Below are 17,792 nucleotides of genomic sequence, written 5' to 3' on the forward strand. Positions count from 1 at the left end.
GGCAAATCGCAATACTGTGTATTGTGATTCTGAGACGAATAGCATCAAGTACTATTTCGTACCCAAGCGTGTCCTAAATAAAAGAGTTCAACATACTGGAATAATAAGCATATTGATATATGGGCCCAGGAATTAACAATGTGACTTCTATTAATCACCTCATATCCTCAAGCATCTGAAAACTTTTTTATGTCTTGAGGTCCACGAGAAACTTCAAAATGAGTAAGGAAGAATTTCAGGTCATCATTGTGGGTGGCTCAATTGGAGGGTTAAAAATCGCACATTGACTCCAACGGGCCGGGGTGAGCCATATTGTTCTGGAGAAATCAAGCGATCCGGCGCCTCAGATTGGAGCCTCCATCGGAATCCTGCCGAATGGAGCCCGCGTGCTCGATCAACTCCAACTATATGATGAGGTTGAAAGATACATTGAACCACTGAAAAAGGCAATCATCACCTTTGCAGATGGGTTTAGTTTCAGCAGTTACTATCCCACGCTAATTAATGAAAGGTTCGATAGCTTGAAACCCTGATAAGGTTCTTTTATATCTAAAAACGCTAACATATGCCAATAGGTTCGGGTTTCTGATCGCATTTCTAGACAGAAAGCGCCTGCTGGATATTCTTTATACGAAATACGCCGATCGCGATGGGATTTTTCTAAGTGAGAGGGTTATAGCTATTGAAAGTTCTAGTGATGGTGTGATAGTAACTACGAGCAATGGTCGGGAGTATAAAGGCAGTATCGTTGTAGGGGCGGATGGTGTTCACAGCATAATTCGGAATGAAATATGGGAGATGTTAGAGAAAGATAGCGGAACAAACATTACTAGACAGGACAGGACCAGTTAGTGAAAGCATAACCATCTGGTGGGATGATTCGTGCTAATTGATCCATAGGTCTCACGGCGGAGTTCCGCTGCATCTTCGGCATCTCCTCTGCGATTCCAGGATTGAATCTAGGTGAACAAGTCAATGCGTTGTTCGATGGCCTGACAATAGTGACAATTCATGGCAAGGACGGCCGAATTTATTGGTTTGTCATACAAAAACTAGACAAGAAATACGTCTATCCCAACTGTCCTCGCTATACATCACATGATACTTCGGTTGCCGCAGAGGAAATGAGGAAAACTGTATTCTACAAGGATATCACATTCGGACGTCTATGGAAAAATCGCGAGACGGCCTCAATGACAGTACTGGAAAAGAATACATTTCAGAACTGGTCTCATGGCAGACTAGTGCTGATAGGTGATAGTGTTCACAAGATGACACCTAATATCGGTCAAGGGGCCAACATGGCCATTGAAGATGCTGCCGCCCTAGCAAACATAATATTGAAGATGAAAAAAGGTTTGGTGACTGAGATCCCAACTCCTGGACAAATAGAGAGCATGTTTTGTCAATATCACGACCTTCGGCATGCACGTGTTGATTCTATCTACCAAACCTCCCGGTTTTTGGTGCGATTACAGTCTCGAGATGGCTTATTGAACAAGATTCTCAGTCGATATTATGCACCATATGCTGGGGATCTGTCTGCTAATATAGCATCAAAAACCATTGCGAATGGCGGGTTGTGCGACTTTCTACCGACTCCAAAACGCAGTGGAAGTGGATGGGAGAAGTATAGCCGAAAGGGTCTCCACCGGAGCTTCGTGAACCAGACCACTTTCTTCGTCTTTCTCGTCATTTTTATTTGCGCTTTGACTTCTAAAGCGTCAAGCTACGACAGATCTTGCTGGCTCTGGCCTTTCTAGTCGCACATAATGTGTCTCTCGATTTTAGAGTTTCGTCAAGAGCTTCCATGTCTACTAGGAGCCCCCGGCAAATTTTTTCTTCATTTCCACGGCCAAGGCTTCCATTTCCGCCAATTTATTGATCAGTTATGAGTGATCTTAATATATCACCAAGACAGAAGCGGCTTGCAATTTCTTGGGGTTTGATGAGTCATCAGAGTTTCGCCCGAATATAGTAGATGCAAACTGATTTACATGTCGCGTATGCTGCGATTCTATGCCTCTAATCATTTCTCATAACTGTAATTTAAAATTTCTTGGCCCTAACTCATTTAGAAAAGGTAAATTTACAAACCCTATCGCCCTTCGTCAAATGGCCTTTGGTTCTGGCATTAATATCTACCCTACCTACTCAGACTTCATTCTGATTTGAAATTAGGATAAGCTTGACCTCTGTTTATTTTGGGAACTTGTGAATTTGTGAATTTGTGAGTTTGTGCATCTCATGTTTCTATGACCAGTCACGCATTTATATGGTATTCCTTCAAATAAGAACATAATTCTAGACCGAATTTAAAATTAGATTTCGTAGGCAGATCTCCATTTCTAGATTTCAAAAAGACGATGTTTCAGCAATGCCATAGGTGAAAGAGGGGATAGCATGCTTTTATTATTTGTAACCGATAACTGGGACCTCCATTAAAAAAAAGGAATTTCCCAATTAGGCGATATAATATCTAGTATAACACATCAGAATTTACTATTCCACAGATAATACGCAAAATGGAAACCATGAATAATGGATCGCATATCAAGTTATGTTTAGAAAGTTATGTTTAAAAAAAAGTCTGTAATTATTTTGAATTTTCTAGTGAATTTTCATATGACCATGGAGGTTATGATTTGAATCTGGTAAGATCAGTCGGCTAACTAGTCGCGACCGTCAAGGGAGTCGAGGCTGGGGGTGGGATTTGGCCGCAGGACAATCGGGGCGTGGTTATTGGCCCTTGTTAGAATTGTCACTGTTCCAACACGCCCTTCGCGTGTGTCCGACACGTTTCTACGCGCTTTGCTTGGCACTGCGCTGTTCTAATTTGTTTTGTGATTAAGACTGAGCGTGGTATTTAACAAGCTCGTATCTCCGATGGAAGAATCTCCTGCACACACATACGTTTCTAACTTAGATTGCAACAGGCTAATAAACGTTTGAATTGAATTGAGTGGGCTAGATATGCTAACTTAGCCAATTCTCAGACCATATGTCCGTCATTTATGAGAACTTTGTTTACTATGGAGTAGTCTTGTCTAATATTTCCAACCCTACCGACACTCTACCTTCTGACTAAAGTACAAAGTTTCGGTTGACTCACATTGCTTTAATAAGTTGAAATTCACTCTACATAATCAAGGCGGCTAGTGTTTAGTTTTATTGTTATTGTTATTGTTATTTTGGTTCTGATGCTGCTTATGTCATCGGTTATACGCGACTCGACGGCGACTTCAATAGGCAATCACAATACTCTTCGATTCTGAAAGTTAGGAATTAATTGAATATTGGTGTTAAATTCCGGGGCTATTCTTTGAAAAGTAATTATATTGACTCGAACCCTATGGCTGTCCTTTTCTCTCTTCAAATGCACGTGACTTGCACGGTGACCAGCATTAATGAAGAATAAGATCTGTACCGAGGCACGTTAAGCCAAGATGGGAATATCAATTTTGATTCGCTAATTCTCTCCCAACGACCCACCTATTTTCGGAATGCTGGCCAGTTCGATTGCATTTTCCCAACGAACCCTCGCTTTGCGCTTGGCCCCTCGGATCAATTTCCAAATTCGAATTTTCTGATTATCTACCATCTGGGGCAGATTTTGGTATATAATACTGGATTGTTAGGTAAAGGAGATCCCTCACCCCATGTTCTCACGGAGACACCATTTCCCTTTCGCAAATCTCTAAATATTTTCAAGGTTCAGCAGCGAGTTCCATTGAATCCGCTAGCCCCCTGCCAAAAATGGCTCCACAACCACTGCCTTTCCCCGGGTTCACCGCGATATCGGATAGGGTATACCTTCGGAATGGGAACGACAAGACCAAACCAGCACTAGCTCATGAACCAACGACTATCATTATCTTTGGGTGGGGCGACGGCATGCCGAAGCATGTCTCAAAATACTCGGATGGCTACAATGACCTCTTCCCCGTACCAGGATTATTGTTGTGCTATCTCGCACCTTTCAAGCATCGAATCAACCCCTCGACGCCCGGGTTGAAGCAATGCTACCCGTAATTGATACGGTATTCCCGACGCCCAATGGAAGTGGCAACGGAGATGAGCGACTCCTAATACACGCCATGTCGAACACCGGAGGCATCTTCCTCGCCGCCGCATTTACTGCCTACCAACAACGCCATGGCAGCGACAAAAAGCTTCCCCATGCGCTGTTAGTATGCGATTCTACGCCAGGTAGCCTCGACTTTGCCTCCCAAGTCGGTCGTTGGTCACGGGCCATGGCTGTTGGGTCAGCGAAATACTTCCCATGGCCTTTTGCAGTTACGCAAGGCCTGTGGTGGATGTTCTTGTGGGCAAACTATGCATGGGAATTACTACGTGGTACTGAGCCCTCGGGAGTTTGGGCGACTCGAGTAATGAACGATCATGAAATTGCTTCAGTCGAGACAAACAGACTGTACCTCTACTCTAAGGAAGACGAGATCATCTGGTGGGAGGATCTGGAGGAGGCTGTTGCTAAGGTGAAGGGCCATGGCTACAACGTTGACCTGGAGATGTTCGAAGGCTCACCGCATGTGGGCCATATGAGACTTCATCCAGAGCAATACTGGGGCAAGATTTCTACTGCTTGGAATGAGGTCCAACCTGCTCGCTAAACGGAGCGGGGCGCCCATTACTGTAATAAAAACTTGTACATTAGACATAATATAGAATCTAGATTTATTATTCATGCAGAAAGCGCTCCCATCCATATCTATATTTTTTAATCGTCCAAAATTCATGATGATCAAATCCATTGCCACGTGAAATGTCGACCTTGTAAACAAAAATTCGATGATGAGTCGGCTAGCGTTGCAATTCTTTCGATCTTCGAACAAAAGAGAGAACACACCACCGTTCAGCTTTTGTCCTTTTGCCCAATGGAATATCCATTCTCGGCTAGAAACTCTTCCAAAGACCTATCTTCCTTTTCCAGATCGAGCTTACTGCTCTCTGGTAGGAGGCAATAAACAGCAACACCAAGAATGGCCACGCCGCCTGCTAAGTAGAATGTCGAGCTGTTTCCAGCAGCAGTCTGTAACGGAGTAAAACACTCAGTGCCGACGGCGGCGCCAGTTCTTCCAAAGGCAGTCGCAATTCCGTAGCCCATTCCTCGCATGGCTGTAGGGAAGGCTTCAGTAGAGATGAGTCCAATTGTTGCGCCTGGTCCCAAATGTCCAAATGCCTGCAAAAGACCGTATAGAACGACAAAGGCGGCAATATTCTCGGAAAGCTTGTCATATGTGCTTCCAATAATAAAACCGAGGACCATATAGCCTGCGAAGCCCAATATTCCAGTGTTTCGCCGGCCAATTGCATTGGTGAGCCAGGCGCCGATCATGACACCTGGCACGGGGAGAACCGCTAGGATGACTTGCCAGATTGCGGTTTTTCGGATATCACTATCTTTGACGAGTGATGCAATAATACTGCTTGACATGATGTTGTTTGGAAAGTTGATGAAGTCGTAAAGGAAGAATGCGAGAGAGGTTGTCAGAATGCGCCACCAGTATCGACGGGCGAGAAGGAGGTATAGTTTTGGCGATCGGCGTTGTTTTGTGAGGTTGGACTCATGGAATAAAACCGAGTCTGTCATGAAAATGCGGAGTACAATGATTATCAGAGGGATAATAGTAGCGATCGAATATATCGCATGGAATGTAATCGTAAGGTTGTTGCCGCTGGCGATCAAGCAAATGAGATAAATAATTTGCAAGATCGGACCAGCAAGTGTAGCCATCAGCGTGGTGAAAGACACGAAAAGTGGCCCTCTGTAGTTTCTCATGATCTGCGGTACTCAGCATCAATAAAAAATTGGTGTTAAATAAGCAGGATAAGGACATACGGTGTCTGATTCCTCAATGCCTGCAGCCGCGCTGGGAGGATATTCACCTCCAACGCCAAAGCCTGCAATACCTCGCGCGATGACGAAATACCAAAGCATATCCTGTGATGGATGCACGCTGAGAGCAACGGTGGACATCAATGTACCGATTACCACCAGCGAGGACGTGAATAGTAGTCCAGATCGCCGAGAGAACATGTCGGAAGTATAACCAAGAACTACAACGCCCAAGATCGCTCCAATGATCAAAGAGTTGCTAATTCGCGTTTTCATGTCGGCAGAATAGCCGCCCGACCCAAGTAATTTCTTGAAAATAACATTGGTCGGATTCGCCAAACTGTTCTGAAACCCGTCACTGAAGTTTGCGATATACTGGTTGGAACGTTAGCAAGGACATCGATAAAGACCTGGTCTTCGGTCTTCGGTACTGCGATACTTACACAACTGACGATAGTGACATTGCTCTGCCACTTCTTGCGAGAGTGTAGATTTTCAGGTCCATCACCTTTCTCCTCTCCAATGATAACAGCCTCGCTCTTGTTAGCAAAGTCCGCCACACAAGCGTCGTCGCTCTGATGATTTATCGACATGATGCAGAAAATTCTTCAGATCCCATAACGGTGAAAATATTTTCATGAATCTCGCACGGGGAGCCGCCTGCATATGTAAGTTTCATTCAGATGCACCTAACTGTCTAGCTGTTCCACTTTGTGATAAGAGGCGCATCCAGACAAAAAAAATCCATCTCAGCCCCCGACCGACCCACAGCTGATCGGGTTGACACACCCCCCGCGGAGATAAATAAGCATTGAACAGAGTTGGGTCTGATTGTCTGATGTTTTTTTCTTATCTTTGGTTCTCATCTGTCGGACATAACAAATTCAATCTAGTCAAAGGCTCCGAAAATGTAGTTAATGAAAGATCGCCCGTGGCTGCATGAATTCCGCGTGGTATGAAATGCCGGGTGAGTTGTGGTCGGCCGTCCGCCAAATGCTTATTTTTAAGAGCCAACCGAGCTAGCTTCAGCGAGGCGTAGAAACTGCCGGAGAAAGGCTTTGCCCGTTGTCAAAATGATTTTCAAGATTATTTATTTGATGTTATAGTTTAGTTCACTCGATATGAGACCAATATCGAATGTAAAAACCATTTAACACTTACTGCTGAGAAGCTTTCAACGCCGAAATTGCACTCTAGACCCGCACTATAAATGACCTGTGGATCTCCCCAGGGCATGGCAGCACCATTTCTGAAGGTAGACCAGCGGTAAAGCAAAATATAGAAGATAATAATTTGGTAGATTATTCTTGAGTCTTCTACTTCCTTTTAGCTCGCTAGATCAAGAGGTGGATGAGAGCTTTCTGGCATTCCAGCAATCAATCCCGACCGCATTCGGACTATCTCCGCCCCTCTCTCCTACAATTCCATGTTCTACATGAGTACTATCGACGAGCCGCGAATCCTCAGCAAATCTGGGGAGCAGTCAGTGAGGATTCAATTCACGGTGAGCTCTGGCCGATCAACCGAGAACTTGGTGAAAAACTCATCTTCGCAAATTCCTCGTGAATTGACAAGCCGCCTTGGTCACGAGAAGGATGTTTGTCAGTTTCCTGAGCCTGGAAAGCTGCATGCTCTTATTTCGTCGCTCAGCTCATTCTCATATATCCATTCGCCAATTCCGATCCTAAGTTGCGGGCGCATGTCTTCATTTCGAGATATCTTGATCCCCTGCCCTTGCTATGTGGCGCATCCATTACTTGGGGACGATGAAGTTCCATTTCTGGACAAAAAGCCTGGTTTATACTGGCGTGGCTCGTCCAATGGTGGACAAGCAAGACGATTCAACTGGCGTTTTGGCCATAGACAAAGTTTCGTCACTTTTATCTAAGCACTCCAAAAATGCGGCAAATGTCCCAGACGCAAGTCGGCATTTTGGATTCAAGGACAGGAGGCTAAACAATAAACGGACCCTTTCAAAGACATGTTCGATGTTCGAATGGGTGCTTACACTCAGTGTGAGTTCGATGGAGACCGCAATGCTTGTGAAGATATGCAAAGGGCTCTAGGGCCGTCCAATTACGAACCCGAAGATACATGTCTCAGTTACCGCTATCTTTTCGACCTCGACGGAAATGGCATGAGCACGCGATTTTATCGTCTTTTGTCGCGAAAGGCGATTTTTCTGAACCAAACCTGGTTCCAGGAATGGCATGATGATTGTCTTGTTCCGTGGGCTCACTATATCACTATCACAATGGAAATTTAAGAGCTTCCTGCTTTGATGAATTTCCTTATCAATGATCCTGAAGGAGAGCGTCTGTCTGGAGATTGCCGAAGCTGGTTACACGTGGTCGAAGCAGGTTCCGAGGAAGATTGATATCTCGATCTACCTCTATCGACTGTTTCTAGAATTAGCAGAGCTCTATGGCCCGGTTGACCCCGAGAGTGAAGGTTTAAGTCGACAACAGATAGACTCCTCTAGAGCGGTATTTGTATTATTGATCAAGCTAGTGATTTTGTATCTTCGAAACTCTAATGCAATTCAATAAATGATACATTCCAAAAACTATGCATCCATGCCCTTTGTTGTATTATTTAGTGGTTTTCTTCTTATAGGTGATACTGGCGAGCATTGTCGACGGTGATACCCAGCCGTCCCCACATGGCTTCAACATTCATATCTTCTTGGCCACTGAAAAACTCGTTAGAATTTGAGGGCTTTATACTTGGAAAGGGTCAACCTACTCTTGTTTGTCCATGATGACAGGCTCTGTTGCGCCCTCTGCGGTATTGGGGTTGCGGAAAATGACGTTATGTTTCTGCGAGAGCGACGTATCAGCACTGTGATGAACGAACTTGAAGCGGATAATCCACTGTACTAAACTACTCACCATTCCTAAAGTAAGATGAATCGCCCCAGGACCCTTGACGAAGGTATCTTCCGCATTCTTTCCCTCAATCAAAGACAGGATGTTCTTTGCAACGACCGCAGCTTGCGCCGAACCTGGTCTGGCGGCTTTTTGTGCGCCTGTGTCGGCAATGTCACCAACAGCAAAGATATTCGAGTACTTCTCATCCAAGAGCTGCATCGTTGGTCGAATTCGAAGGTATCCGTTGTCGGGGTTGATCACAGATGGGCCATCGGGTGTTGAAGGCGTCAGGCCACTGACCATTTGATTATTTGGTGTTTGTCCGGTCGCCAGGATTACAAGTTCAGTTGATTCTGTTGTCCCGTTGGTTAATTGTACGTCAAACGCATTTCCATCATTGGGAAAGCCCCCCCGATGGGATGGTAACCCGGGAACCAGTAATCAATCGAACACCGAGCTCGTCAAATCGTTGCTTGACAAGATCGTGGAGTTGTGGGTGAAAGCTCGGCATCACGCGCAGGCGTGATTGGACCACGGTGACATTCTTCTCTGGGTAGTATTCTTTCAAGTCGGTAGCCATTTGAACGCCAACAGCACCACCGCCAACGATCAGGATTGATTTTGATCTCTTGACATCGGCCTGGTGCTTCTGCAGGTACTCGACTGAAGGCAGCTTTTCATCGCTGTCCATTGCCGCGGGCTTGGAGAGCCGAGTACCAGTCGCCAAGACGACATAGTCGAAAGGTATCTGCTTGCTTCCTTGCCATTCTCGGTCAAGCTCGATGTGTTGCGAATTCACAGACACGACGCGGGCCTGGACAACGCCATGTGCGGCGGGATTGGGTGCACCAGAGAAGATTTCGCTGTAAGGAATGAAGGCCTTGTGCTCTTGTCCGGGGACAATGGCAAATCGGGGCTACCGCGATTATTAGCAAATTGAATAGAAATCAAGCCAGGGGTTTATCTCTCGCACTCACAAATGTGAAAAGATGATGGAAGTGGCTATGGGGCTCGGTTAGGAGGACCTGATACTTGGGTTAGTACTCTGTATTCAGTCATGCAGCAGGAGATAAATCGGCTTCCTGCGTACTCTGTGAGTTGGAGGGATGATTTTCGCGAGCTCCTGGGCCGTTCCCTTTGTGAGGTGTCAGATAATGTTCTAGTCCAGTTGGGTTCATAATGTGACTCACGCGACCGACAAACGAGCCCCCGACGACGACGATGTTCCGAAGAGCGTTGGCTACCATTGTATGTGATATATGCTGGGAAGGGATTAAAAAAAATAAAGATTACCGGGGCTACAGAGGCAGCAGCTGCCGTTATAAATACCCCGGAATTTCTAGCAAGCGCCTTACTTTTTATCTGATTAACTCCGAGCAAAATTACCCATTTAGGAAATGTCCGAGGCGTCCGGAGAAGTTCACAGCCGGGGCGGTCCCCCACCGCAGCCGATGGCGCCACTGGATTGCCGGGCGTAGGAACGGGGTGGCGGATCATCGTCCGATAATACTTGCCGACTCTCCTACTTTTAGGTTTTCGTTGTAGAATTGAACAAATCATGTTTTACCCCGGCATGGGATAACCCTTTTCAATTGAAGTGCCATACCAGCTGCTCGAAGATTTGTCCATTGCGCGAGTGACAAGACAGCTTGGATGTCCCTCTGGATAAACGGTGGGGGTTGGGTAAGTTTTTGGAAGCTATCGATCGACGTTAAGGCATGGCAAGATTGATGAATGATATAAGGATCTGGTAAGAATGATAGTAAATGCGGAGCAGACCAGTCGCCCGAAGGAAGATGGGATAATGGGACTGATGAAACTTGATGGTTTCACAATCGATATAAGTCATTAGAAAACCCGATTTTCAAATTAAAAGGCAGAATAAAAAAAGTTGTTTAGTGTTTGAATAGATTCACATCAATATCATTTGTCCATCGTGCAACGCCATCTTTCCCGTATTATCCACATACATGATATTATTAAATCCATCAACAGAGAGAGAGAGAGAACGACAATTTTGAGGCTAAACCTGCCAAAATAATCACACCATGGTAATCTTAGCCACCTTCCCGGGTTCCTTGAACGTTCCCAAGACAGGTGCCACTTGCCCCCCGCTTGTTCCCACGTAGAGAGTCTTGCGGTCATTTGTTAAACGGCAGGATGTGGCACCAGGGATTTGCGTAGAAAGCTGACCTCCGGCAACCAACGAGATCTGGCCGTAAGGAGTGATACGAACGACAGAGTTTTGCGGGTCGGTAGCAATGTAGGCTGTGCCATCCGGGGCCACATCCATATTATCTGGCAGGAATCCACTGGCGATGACCTCGAATTCTCCGACAGCATTGGCATTCTCGTCCACCTTGACGCGACAGAACTGCATTCGTGTGGTGCTCGAATAGTAAATGTATCCATCAACCAATTTCAATCCATTGATGCCCAGGGGCAAGGCCTGTCCCTCTGCCGGCATCATTGTTGTGTCATTCAGGGCGATCTCATAGTCGCCGGTCTTGTGGTTGACTTTCCAAACGGCTCCCTTTGGACTGTCGGCGATCAAAACAAGATGGGAATCTTTGGTGAACGCGGCCATTCCGTTCAAAGCTTGTGCCTCGGGGAGTGCGACGATGTGCGATACTGTTGCGGTCTGGGATACTCGCTCGCTCTCGTTTGCGGCGACATTGAAATCCAATTTCTGAACGGTAAATGACCCTGCAGTGGGCTGGTACGTAGTTGTGGAGAAGTTTCCTACCACTACCGCGAAAACGTCGTCTTCAATTTCGGCGATGCCGAAGCAGCTCGTCGCGTTGGTAAAGGAATGGGCCAGCGTCGCGTTTCCGCTCGTAGTGTTGACAGACCAGACTTCCGGTACGTCTAGCCGAGTGAGAAGTATATTTCCATTTGATCGCAGGACGATGTTGTCAACCCAAGAACCATTTTCTGGGAACTGATAAAGTGTTTCGACTTTCACTTTAGGCTCGTCATTACGGTAGGGGGTCACCATCTCACTGTAAGACATAGGCCATGATGCGAGGACACATGGTAAACTCGCCAGAGCGCCCAGCCAAGTGGATTGAATGCGCATGATGCAATACCTGCGAAGTGAATATGAGGTCAAATATTTGCGTGTTTGGCGGAGGGCTCTGTAAATCTGGGGTGAGGGTATTGAAACAGAAGGAACTGAATCGCGGGTAATACACCCAGGAGTTCTTCTAATCGACAAGTTGGCCTAGCATACATCAATCTAGCATTCCTGACACGGGGCTGTCTGCCCAGGTGTCTCCCTAACAACCATCCCTACATTCCAGGTGCTTCACCGAGGGCTTAACTGAAATATTGGCTCCGAGTTTGATTCAAGTTATGCATGGGTCGATTTCACTTTGGCACCGATGAGGGCCGCGAACCTTCTGTGAGCCTAGACTTCGAATAAGGTTGGCTCCGTGCTTTGGCTGTGATCGGCGCTACGGGCGTCTCGTATTCCCATAGTCATTAACTATTGTAGAAGCATTGACTAAGTAGAAGCATTGACTAAGTAGAAGCATTGACTAAGTAGAAGCATTGACTAAGTAGAAGCATTGACTAAGTAGAAGCATTGACTAAGTAGAAGCATTGACTAAGATAAATACCTTGTTGAGAAAACCGGAATTCACAAACATAATTTGCATGAAATGTGCTTGTTAGTAGTAGCTTTTATGACTTGTCTTGAATGTTTTCAATCGAACTAGGGAATTTAATTCCAACTTGAAGGTTGGTATCGATAACTTTGTTTAACTTCCAAGGAAGTTGTTGAACTCAAGTTACAACCTTGGAACCTCGGAAGGTTCAAGTCTAGACCTATATTGCAAGGTTGGTGTTCAATATATATCCGAGTCGCAAACTTGAAGTCCCTCCGGCTAGTGGTAGATACAAACCCAAGTTCCAAGAGTTGAGGGTAATCTAAGGCAACCTTCAAGTTGGAAAGAAGTAGAGAAATCATTAAAGCGGCAGCAAATTGACTCTTACAATTCAATGCAGGCCTAAGTTCGAAATATGCCACTTAAACTTGTTGAAAAGTGGCAAACTCGGGAATACGGAGCAAATGCATATAACCGAAGACCCATATAGCCGACTCAAACCAACCTATCGCACTTGAAATAGCCGAGCGAAGCCGAGTCAATAAGCCTCCTGCCCGCGCTATGTTAATAATTTACCCCACAACTTTGGGAAGCAGCCTATCTCAATCACCATAATGGCGAGCATAACACCCGATAAACCACGAATGCGTGCAAAAAAAGCCTGCTTAGCCTGCAATTCTCGGCGCGTGCGATGCAATGTGCTTGATATGCAACCATGCCGCAACTGCACGGCATGGAATCTTACCTGTGAATTGGGGGTATCGCGGCGTGGAAAGTAAGCAAAGTTCATTTACGCCCACTTCCTGGATTGCATATCAATATATCGATTCTTCCTTAGGTATCCTCGCCGAAAGAAAAACAATTCTTTGGCTTCGGCTACTGCGGAAACTTCCCGCGTCGAGGAGAGCGCGCCGCCAGAAGGGCAATCGCTGCAATCAGAACCTCTTCAAAACCGATCAAGTCTTTACAAACCCTCAGTGCGACCATCTACTGCAGAAAATGCTATTCAAAAAACGGTCTTCCTCGGCGAATCGAGCCCGCTGACATGCGTGGTTGATGAGGGACGACGATCGCCCGACAAAGGGTATGCGTGCGGGATCCAGAAGGGTCGGCTCCATTATTCTATTCCAGAGGTCTGCAGTCCCGAGGAATCCGAAGATACTTCACTTGGATTGCAGCGGAAATCCCTGCAGGAACGACTTATCCGCGAGAGTGCCCTGGTCTTTCCAGCCCCTACCGCTTGTGAAGTGCTTCTCCAAGCATACTTTGAGTGGTTTCACCCTTGCTTCCCCATTCTGGACCGCCCACAGGTACAAAATGCGTATCAAGAGGATACGATATCGCCGTTGTTACTCCAAGGCATGCTATTCGTCGGGGTCAGCCTGTGCTCAGACCTCACACTGAAAACAATTGGATTCACCGATCGATATCAAGCCAAGGGGGTTTTTTATCAACGCGCAAAAGAAATATACGATGTCGGATGGGAAACAGACACGATCGTTAAATTACAGTCGCTATTTCTTCTGAGCTTCTGGCGTGGCGGTCCGACCGAGGAGCGAGATGTGCGCTTTTGGCTCGGAGCTGCCACTGACTTGGCGCAAAAGAAGGGAATGCATGTGATGTGAGTTTTCACCCTTGAAGATACCGTTCTAAGTGCAAAATCTGATGAAGCAGGTCGAAACTATCATTTTTGAGCTCCCGTGACCAGAAAATATGGAAGAGGATATGGTGGGCTCTATACGTAAGTCAACTATCAAGATGTGCGGCGATGGATCTTTCGCATTGACAGCCTCGCAACAGGTACGCGATCAACAAACGTCTGCTGCCTTGGGTTTGCCATCTCGGATTCGTGATGAAGATTGTGAAGCCGCAGAGCTGGAGCCATCCGATTTTGAGGAGCTCGATGCTACCGAGTTCTCTGAAGTCTTTCGAAAACCGCCGACTGCACATGTCAATTATGTGATAGGAATGGCCCAGCTTGCAAAAATATGTTAGTACAACCTTGGATGCCTAGAGCGACAATCATGAGAACATTGTACTTACACATCGCGAAGTACGAGAGGTTATCATCAGTCAATATCTACCAGGCCGATCAAAGCTAGACAACCCACGGCGCCCAGCCCTTCACCAAAAATTGGTCGACTGGGAGTCAAATCTACCGCAAGAGATGCATTTCCAATCTTCTCCTAGTCGACAGGTCACCTATCTCGTCGGGATGCTGCATATGGCTTACAAGTAACGAATCCACTCAGGCCTACGAAAAAGACGTATTTTACTAACAAATGGGCAGTAATCTGTACGTCCTTCTGTATCGACCGATATTTTTGCAACCTCCAAGCGCATTGATGAGCCCGGAAGGGAATCTTGCCTTGGATGCAGCGACAAGGAGTACTCGAATTCTCGAAGATATGCTGTCTGAAAATTTAGTGCAGCACGGCTTGGTCCACCTGTGAGATTTCCCCCTTCCTCGTAATGATTACGACATCCAGCTAACGTCTCGTCTAAATAGTATCACCCATACCTTCTCTGCTCTATGTATCCATACAATTCATTTCGGACGAGTCACAGGCACAGCTCGCAAGCTAGCCGAACACAGGGCCAAACTCTGTCTCCTCGGCCTTAAAGAGCTTCAAAAATCCTGGGACCTGGAGAATTGGGTCTTGGATCTATTTTTCCGCTGTCTAGATGACCGCACTGCAAAAAATCTGCGACTGGCCGAGGGTGGAGTTCCCTCGACGCTGTCTGATCAGCTTGCAAAAGGGTCTCCGGTTCCTGATTCTCCATCGTTTGAAATGACTTATGGAAACACGGTCCAACCTCTCTCCGCAACTTCGCATAATAACGAGATGATGATCAGCACGCAGGAAGCTCCGCTCCCCAATTTCTCAGAAGAAGCTGCAATCAACATGGATTGGTATGAGTTGTTTAATAACACGGAGGGAGATGATGTCATGGGGCTGGCTGGCCCTTTGACGAATCCGGACTATCTCAACCCGCAAAATTTGGAATTTTTGTATAGATTTCTATGATTTCGCGTGATATGTGATCCTTGTTCAGTCTCAATAGTACATGTACTGTTTGAAGACGGGGAGGGAAGTCTTTAATGCATTCTACCTCCTGTTTGACAAGGCTAGCGCAGATCTTTCCGGAGTGGATGTCTTCCAGCCCCGAATATCATCCCCGTCCAATGATGACAGTTGGCGATTTTCGCATTTTCTGTCACTTGCCAGGATGTGCGACCGGGGCTGCAAAATGAAAATCCCCTGCCTTATGTCTTGGCCCTCGTCTTTTGCTTCTTTGTCGACTTGATCATCCCACGTGGGCTAATGTCGATCTCCGGCCTCAGATGCTGGCCGATAGGGGATGCTGTTCGACTTCTGCAAAGCGATAAGTCAAGGGAAGAAACTCCTCAAAGTCCGACAACTTTAAATTTGGTCAATTGAACTTATGAGAAAACTCACCACGATCTTCAACCTTGCTAGAGACGCGCCTTAAGTCTCCCGGACATTGAATATGCATCAAATTTCCGGCTTCAAGAACCCACCCAGACTGATATCACGCCAAGAACGCCAAAGTTACGATCGCCATGAAAAGCGTCATGCGAGTCCACAACGATTGTCGCTCAGCAATAAGCCACGAGACATGTGCCTCCACTTGGTGCATCCTTTTACATGGATGTGGCCCCAGCCGAGTACATATGGCCCCTGGCTTGATTGCTGTCGTGCATTGCCTAGAATGAGATGCGATGAGATATTCTTGTAAGGCGCAAGATCTACTTCGTATGGAGTACTGTGTACGGTCGCGCGGTATGTGAGCTTGCGCATGCACTTTCAATACCTACGTTGGCTGCTCAAAAGCAAACCCTGAATGGCAATAGATCTCGATACGTGGAGATTTTCAACGATACAAGGCAGATGTTGTGAGTAAAACACCTAGGCGGAGCGAGTGCGCTCATATCTCCGGCGGCCCAAGTCTCATCCCGATACTTTTTGTCGGATTTCTTTTGCGCAATTCGGCTCTGGTTGAATCTGGCGGGATCATTCTTGCAGAGTGGAAGATGCTTTGCCGAATATCACTCATGGAGCGACCTTGTTCCTGAAATCGTTGAATGGGTCCAGATACTGGTGGAATCAATCCTTTCGCAGATATGCTCGAACGAGATCTTTCACGAGATAGCACGTTCTCTTAGCTATCTTGTCGAATTGAGATCATTGACTTTTGTTTTATTTTATTTATTTGCGCCCGCGTGACAGAGCAGAAGAGTTCTGCCAGGCGAAGCAAATCATTTTGACCAACAGTCGCTACATGGAGTGGAGAGGGACCTTCCTGCTGGGTTGGATGCGAATAGGCCATTTCTTTGATCATGATCATGATGAACTGATCGGGGCAGTGCTCATGCAAGCTGCCGCTTACCCTGTCGAACCCTGGGAAGATTAAAAGTGCATTTACGAGAGGATTTACCGTTACAGGGTACTGGTTCACGTGGGAATGGCGATAGATATGATAGGCGATGAACTATGAATACAAATCTAGATTTCCCATTGATAGTTGCGACGCATAGGAATATTTCAAAGCTCAAGAAGTTGGGAACTTGGATGCTTGCAGCGACAATACATAATGTCGACCATGATTTTTGCCACTTGACAAACGAATTGTATGTATAACTACGTACTTCTGTGCCATTTGGCGTGCTTGTACGGAGTATTTACCCCCGAGCTGAGATGCTTTGTTCCAGAATTACGAGTCTGTTGTCGTGGCCTGAGATTTGGCCGTTCGCGGCCACTCTGATATAATGCCGCTGCCTGCTCGCCCTAGCCAACTTTCAAGTTAATTCATCAAGGGGCCCACTTATCTCAAACACGGCCTGTGCGCGATCCGACCGCAGCCATGCACATCACTAATTCCGGTCAACACTCGGGTACTCTCACATTCCGGCGAGATAGAACGTCACTCGCTGTCAGAGAATCCATGTGAGCCATTGAATTATTCAGTATTCGAACTTTATTGGTCGCCCTAGAGTGAAGTTGAGCGAATACCCCAGAGGAACCATGGAAAAATACGGGGGAGGAATGTTTCCGGGGTTTTCTTGCATTTCTGAAATCGATTGTATGACCGCAAGGGGTATGTTGGACTCCAAGGGCACCTTGTACCTGCATGTGAAGGTCGGTGCCCCTGCAGGCACCATTTTTGGGGAACGCTGATTGCCCCTCGCCCCTCGCCCCTCAAGGATCCATCTGATCCATATGATCATCGGCCAAACGCGGGTACCTGGTCTTGAGTGGAGAGTCGCAGAGACCTCCAGCCACCTCTGCTTGCGTGTCGCTTTTTCTCTGATAGGATCGATCTATGCTAAGCATTCTCCTATGATTTTAGCTGCTGCTTGGCCGGCCAGTGGGAACACGGCGTGTGCGCTACGTAACGTCATAAGGGATTGGCCCTTGTGTGAATGGCCAACCC

General features: G+C 46.5%; 7 protein-coding genes across 7 annotated transcripts; 4 read left to right on the top strand and 3 right to left on the bottom strand.

Annotated features, from left to right (window-relative positions):
• Nucleotides 1–218: 218 nt before the first annotated feature.
• On the top strand, nt 219–1,763 carry N7533_011428 (FAD-dependent oxidoreductase; the record flags this gene model as incomplete). The annotated part of the gene is made up of 4 exons (XM_057108078.1): nt 219–268; nt 332–511; nt 576–847; nt 901–1,763. 4 exons carry the CDS (start codon nt 219–221, stop codon nt 1,761–1,763), a joined length of 1,365 nt encoding a protein of 454 aa, XP_056955456.1.
• Nucleotides 1,764–3,756: 1,993 nt separating this feature from the next.
• N7533_011429 (DUF829-domain-containing protein) lies at nt 3,757–4,631 on the top strand (the record flags this gene model as incomplete). The annotated part of the gene is made up of 2 exons (XM_057108079.1): nt 3,757–3,881; nt 3,953–4,631. The coding sequence occupies 2 exons, from the start codon at nt 3,757–3,759 to the stop codon at nt 4,629–4,631; spliced, it is 804 nt and encodes a 267-aa protein (XP_056955457.1).
• A 242-nt stretch (nt 4,632–4,873) lies between these two features.
• On the bottom strand, nt 4,874–6,450 carry N7533_011430 (uncharacterized protein; the record flags this gene model as incomplete). The annotated part of the gene is made up of 3 exons (XM_057108080.1): nt 4,874–5,803; nt 5,861–6,232; nt 6,301–6,450. 3 exons carry the CDS (start codon nt 6,448–6,450, stop codon nt 4,874–4,876), a joined length of 1,452 nt encoding a protein of 483 aa, XP_056955458.1.
• A 1,388-nt stretch (nt 6,451–7,838) lies between these two features.
• On the top strand, nt 7,839–8,123 carry N7533_011431 (glycosyl transferase family 90 domain-containing protein; the record flags this gene model as incomplete). Its single annotated transcript, XM_057108081.1, has 1 exon — nt 7,839–8,123. One exon carries the CDS (start codon nt 7,839–7,841, stop codon nt 8,121–8,123), a length of 285 nt encoding a protein of 94 aa, XP_056955459.1.
• Nucleotides 8,124–8,467: 344 nt separating this feature from the next.
• On the bottom strand, nt 8,468–9,974 carry N7533_011432 (uncharacterized protein; the record flags this gene model as incomplete). Its single annotated transcript, XM_057108082.1, has 6 exons — nt 8,468–8,549; nt 8,603–9,080; nt 9,181–9,643; nt 9,705–9,752; nt 9,818–9,862; nt 9,918–9,974. The coding sequence occupies 6 exons, from the start codon at nt 9,972–9,974 to the stop codon at nt 8,468–8,470; spliced, it is 1,173 nt and encodes a 390-aa protein (XP_056955460.1).
• Nucleotides 9,975–10,768: 794 nt separating this feature from the next.
• Nucleotides 10,769–11,806, bottom strand: N7533_011433 (uncharacterized protein; the record flags this gene model as incomplete). The annotated part of the gene is made up of 1 exon (XM_057108083.1): nt 10,769–11,806. The coding sequence occupies one exon, from the start codon at nt 11,804–11,806 to the stop codon at nt 10,769–10,771; it is 1,038 nt and encodes a 345-aa protein (XP_056955461.1).
• Nucleotides 11,807–12,979: 1,173 nt separating this feature from the next.
• Nucleotides 12,980–15,364, top strand: N7533_011434 (Zn(II)2Cys6 transcription factor; the record flags this gene model as incomplete). The annotated part of the gene is made up of 7 exons (XM_057108084.1): nt 12,980–13,110; nt 13,174–13,956; nt 14,010–14,076; nt 14,136–14,325; nt 14,390–14,570; nt 14,626–14,784; nt 14,845–15,364. 7 exons carry the CDS (start codon nt 12,980–12,982, stop codon nt 15,362–15,364), a joined length of 2,031 nt encoding a protein of 676 aa, XP_056955462.1.
• Between the last annotated feature and the right edge of the window lie 2,428 nt (nt 15,365–17,792).

This window comes from Penicillium manginii (genome assembly GCF_028828005.1).
Source record: "Penicillium manginii strain IBT 31320 chromosome Unknown utg000008l:1.0-3226943.0:1.0-3228205.0, whole genome shotgun sequence".
NCBI classification, from domain to species: Eukaryota; Fungi; Ascomycota; class Eurotiomycetes; order Eurotiales; family Aspergillaceae; genus Penicillium; species Penicillium manginii.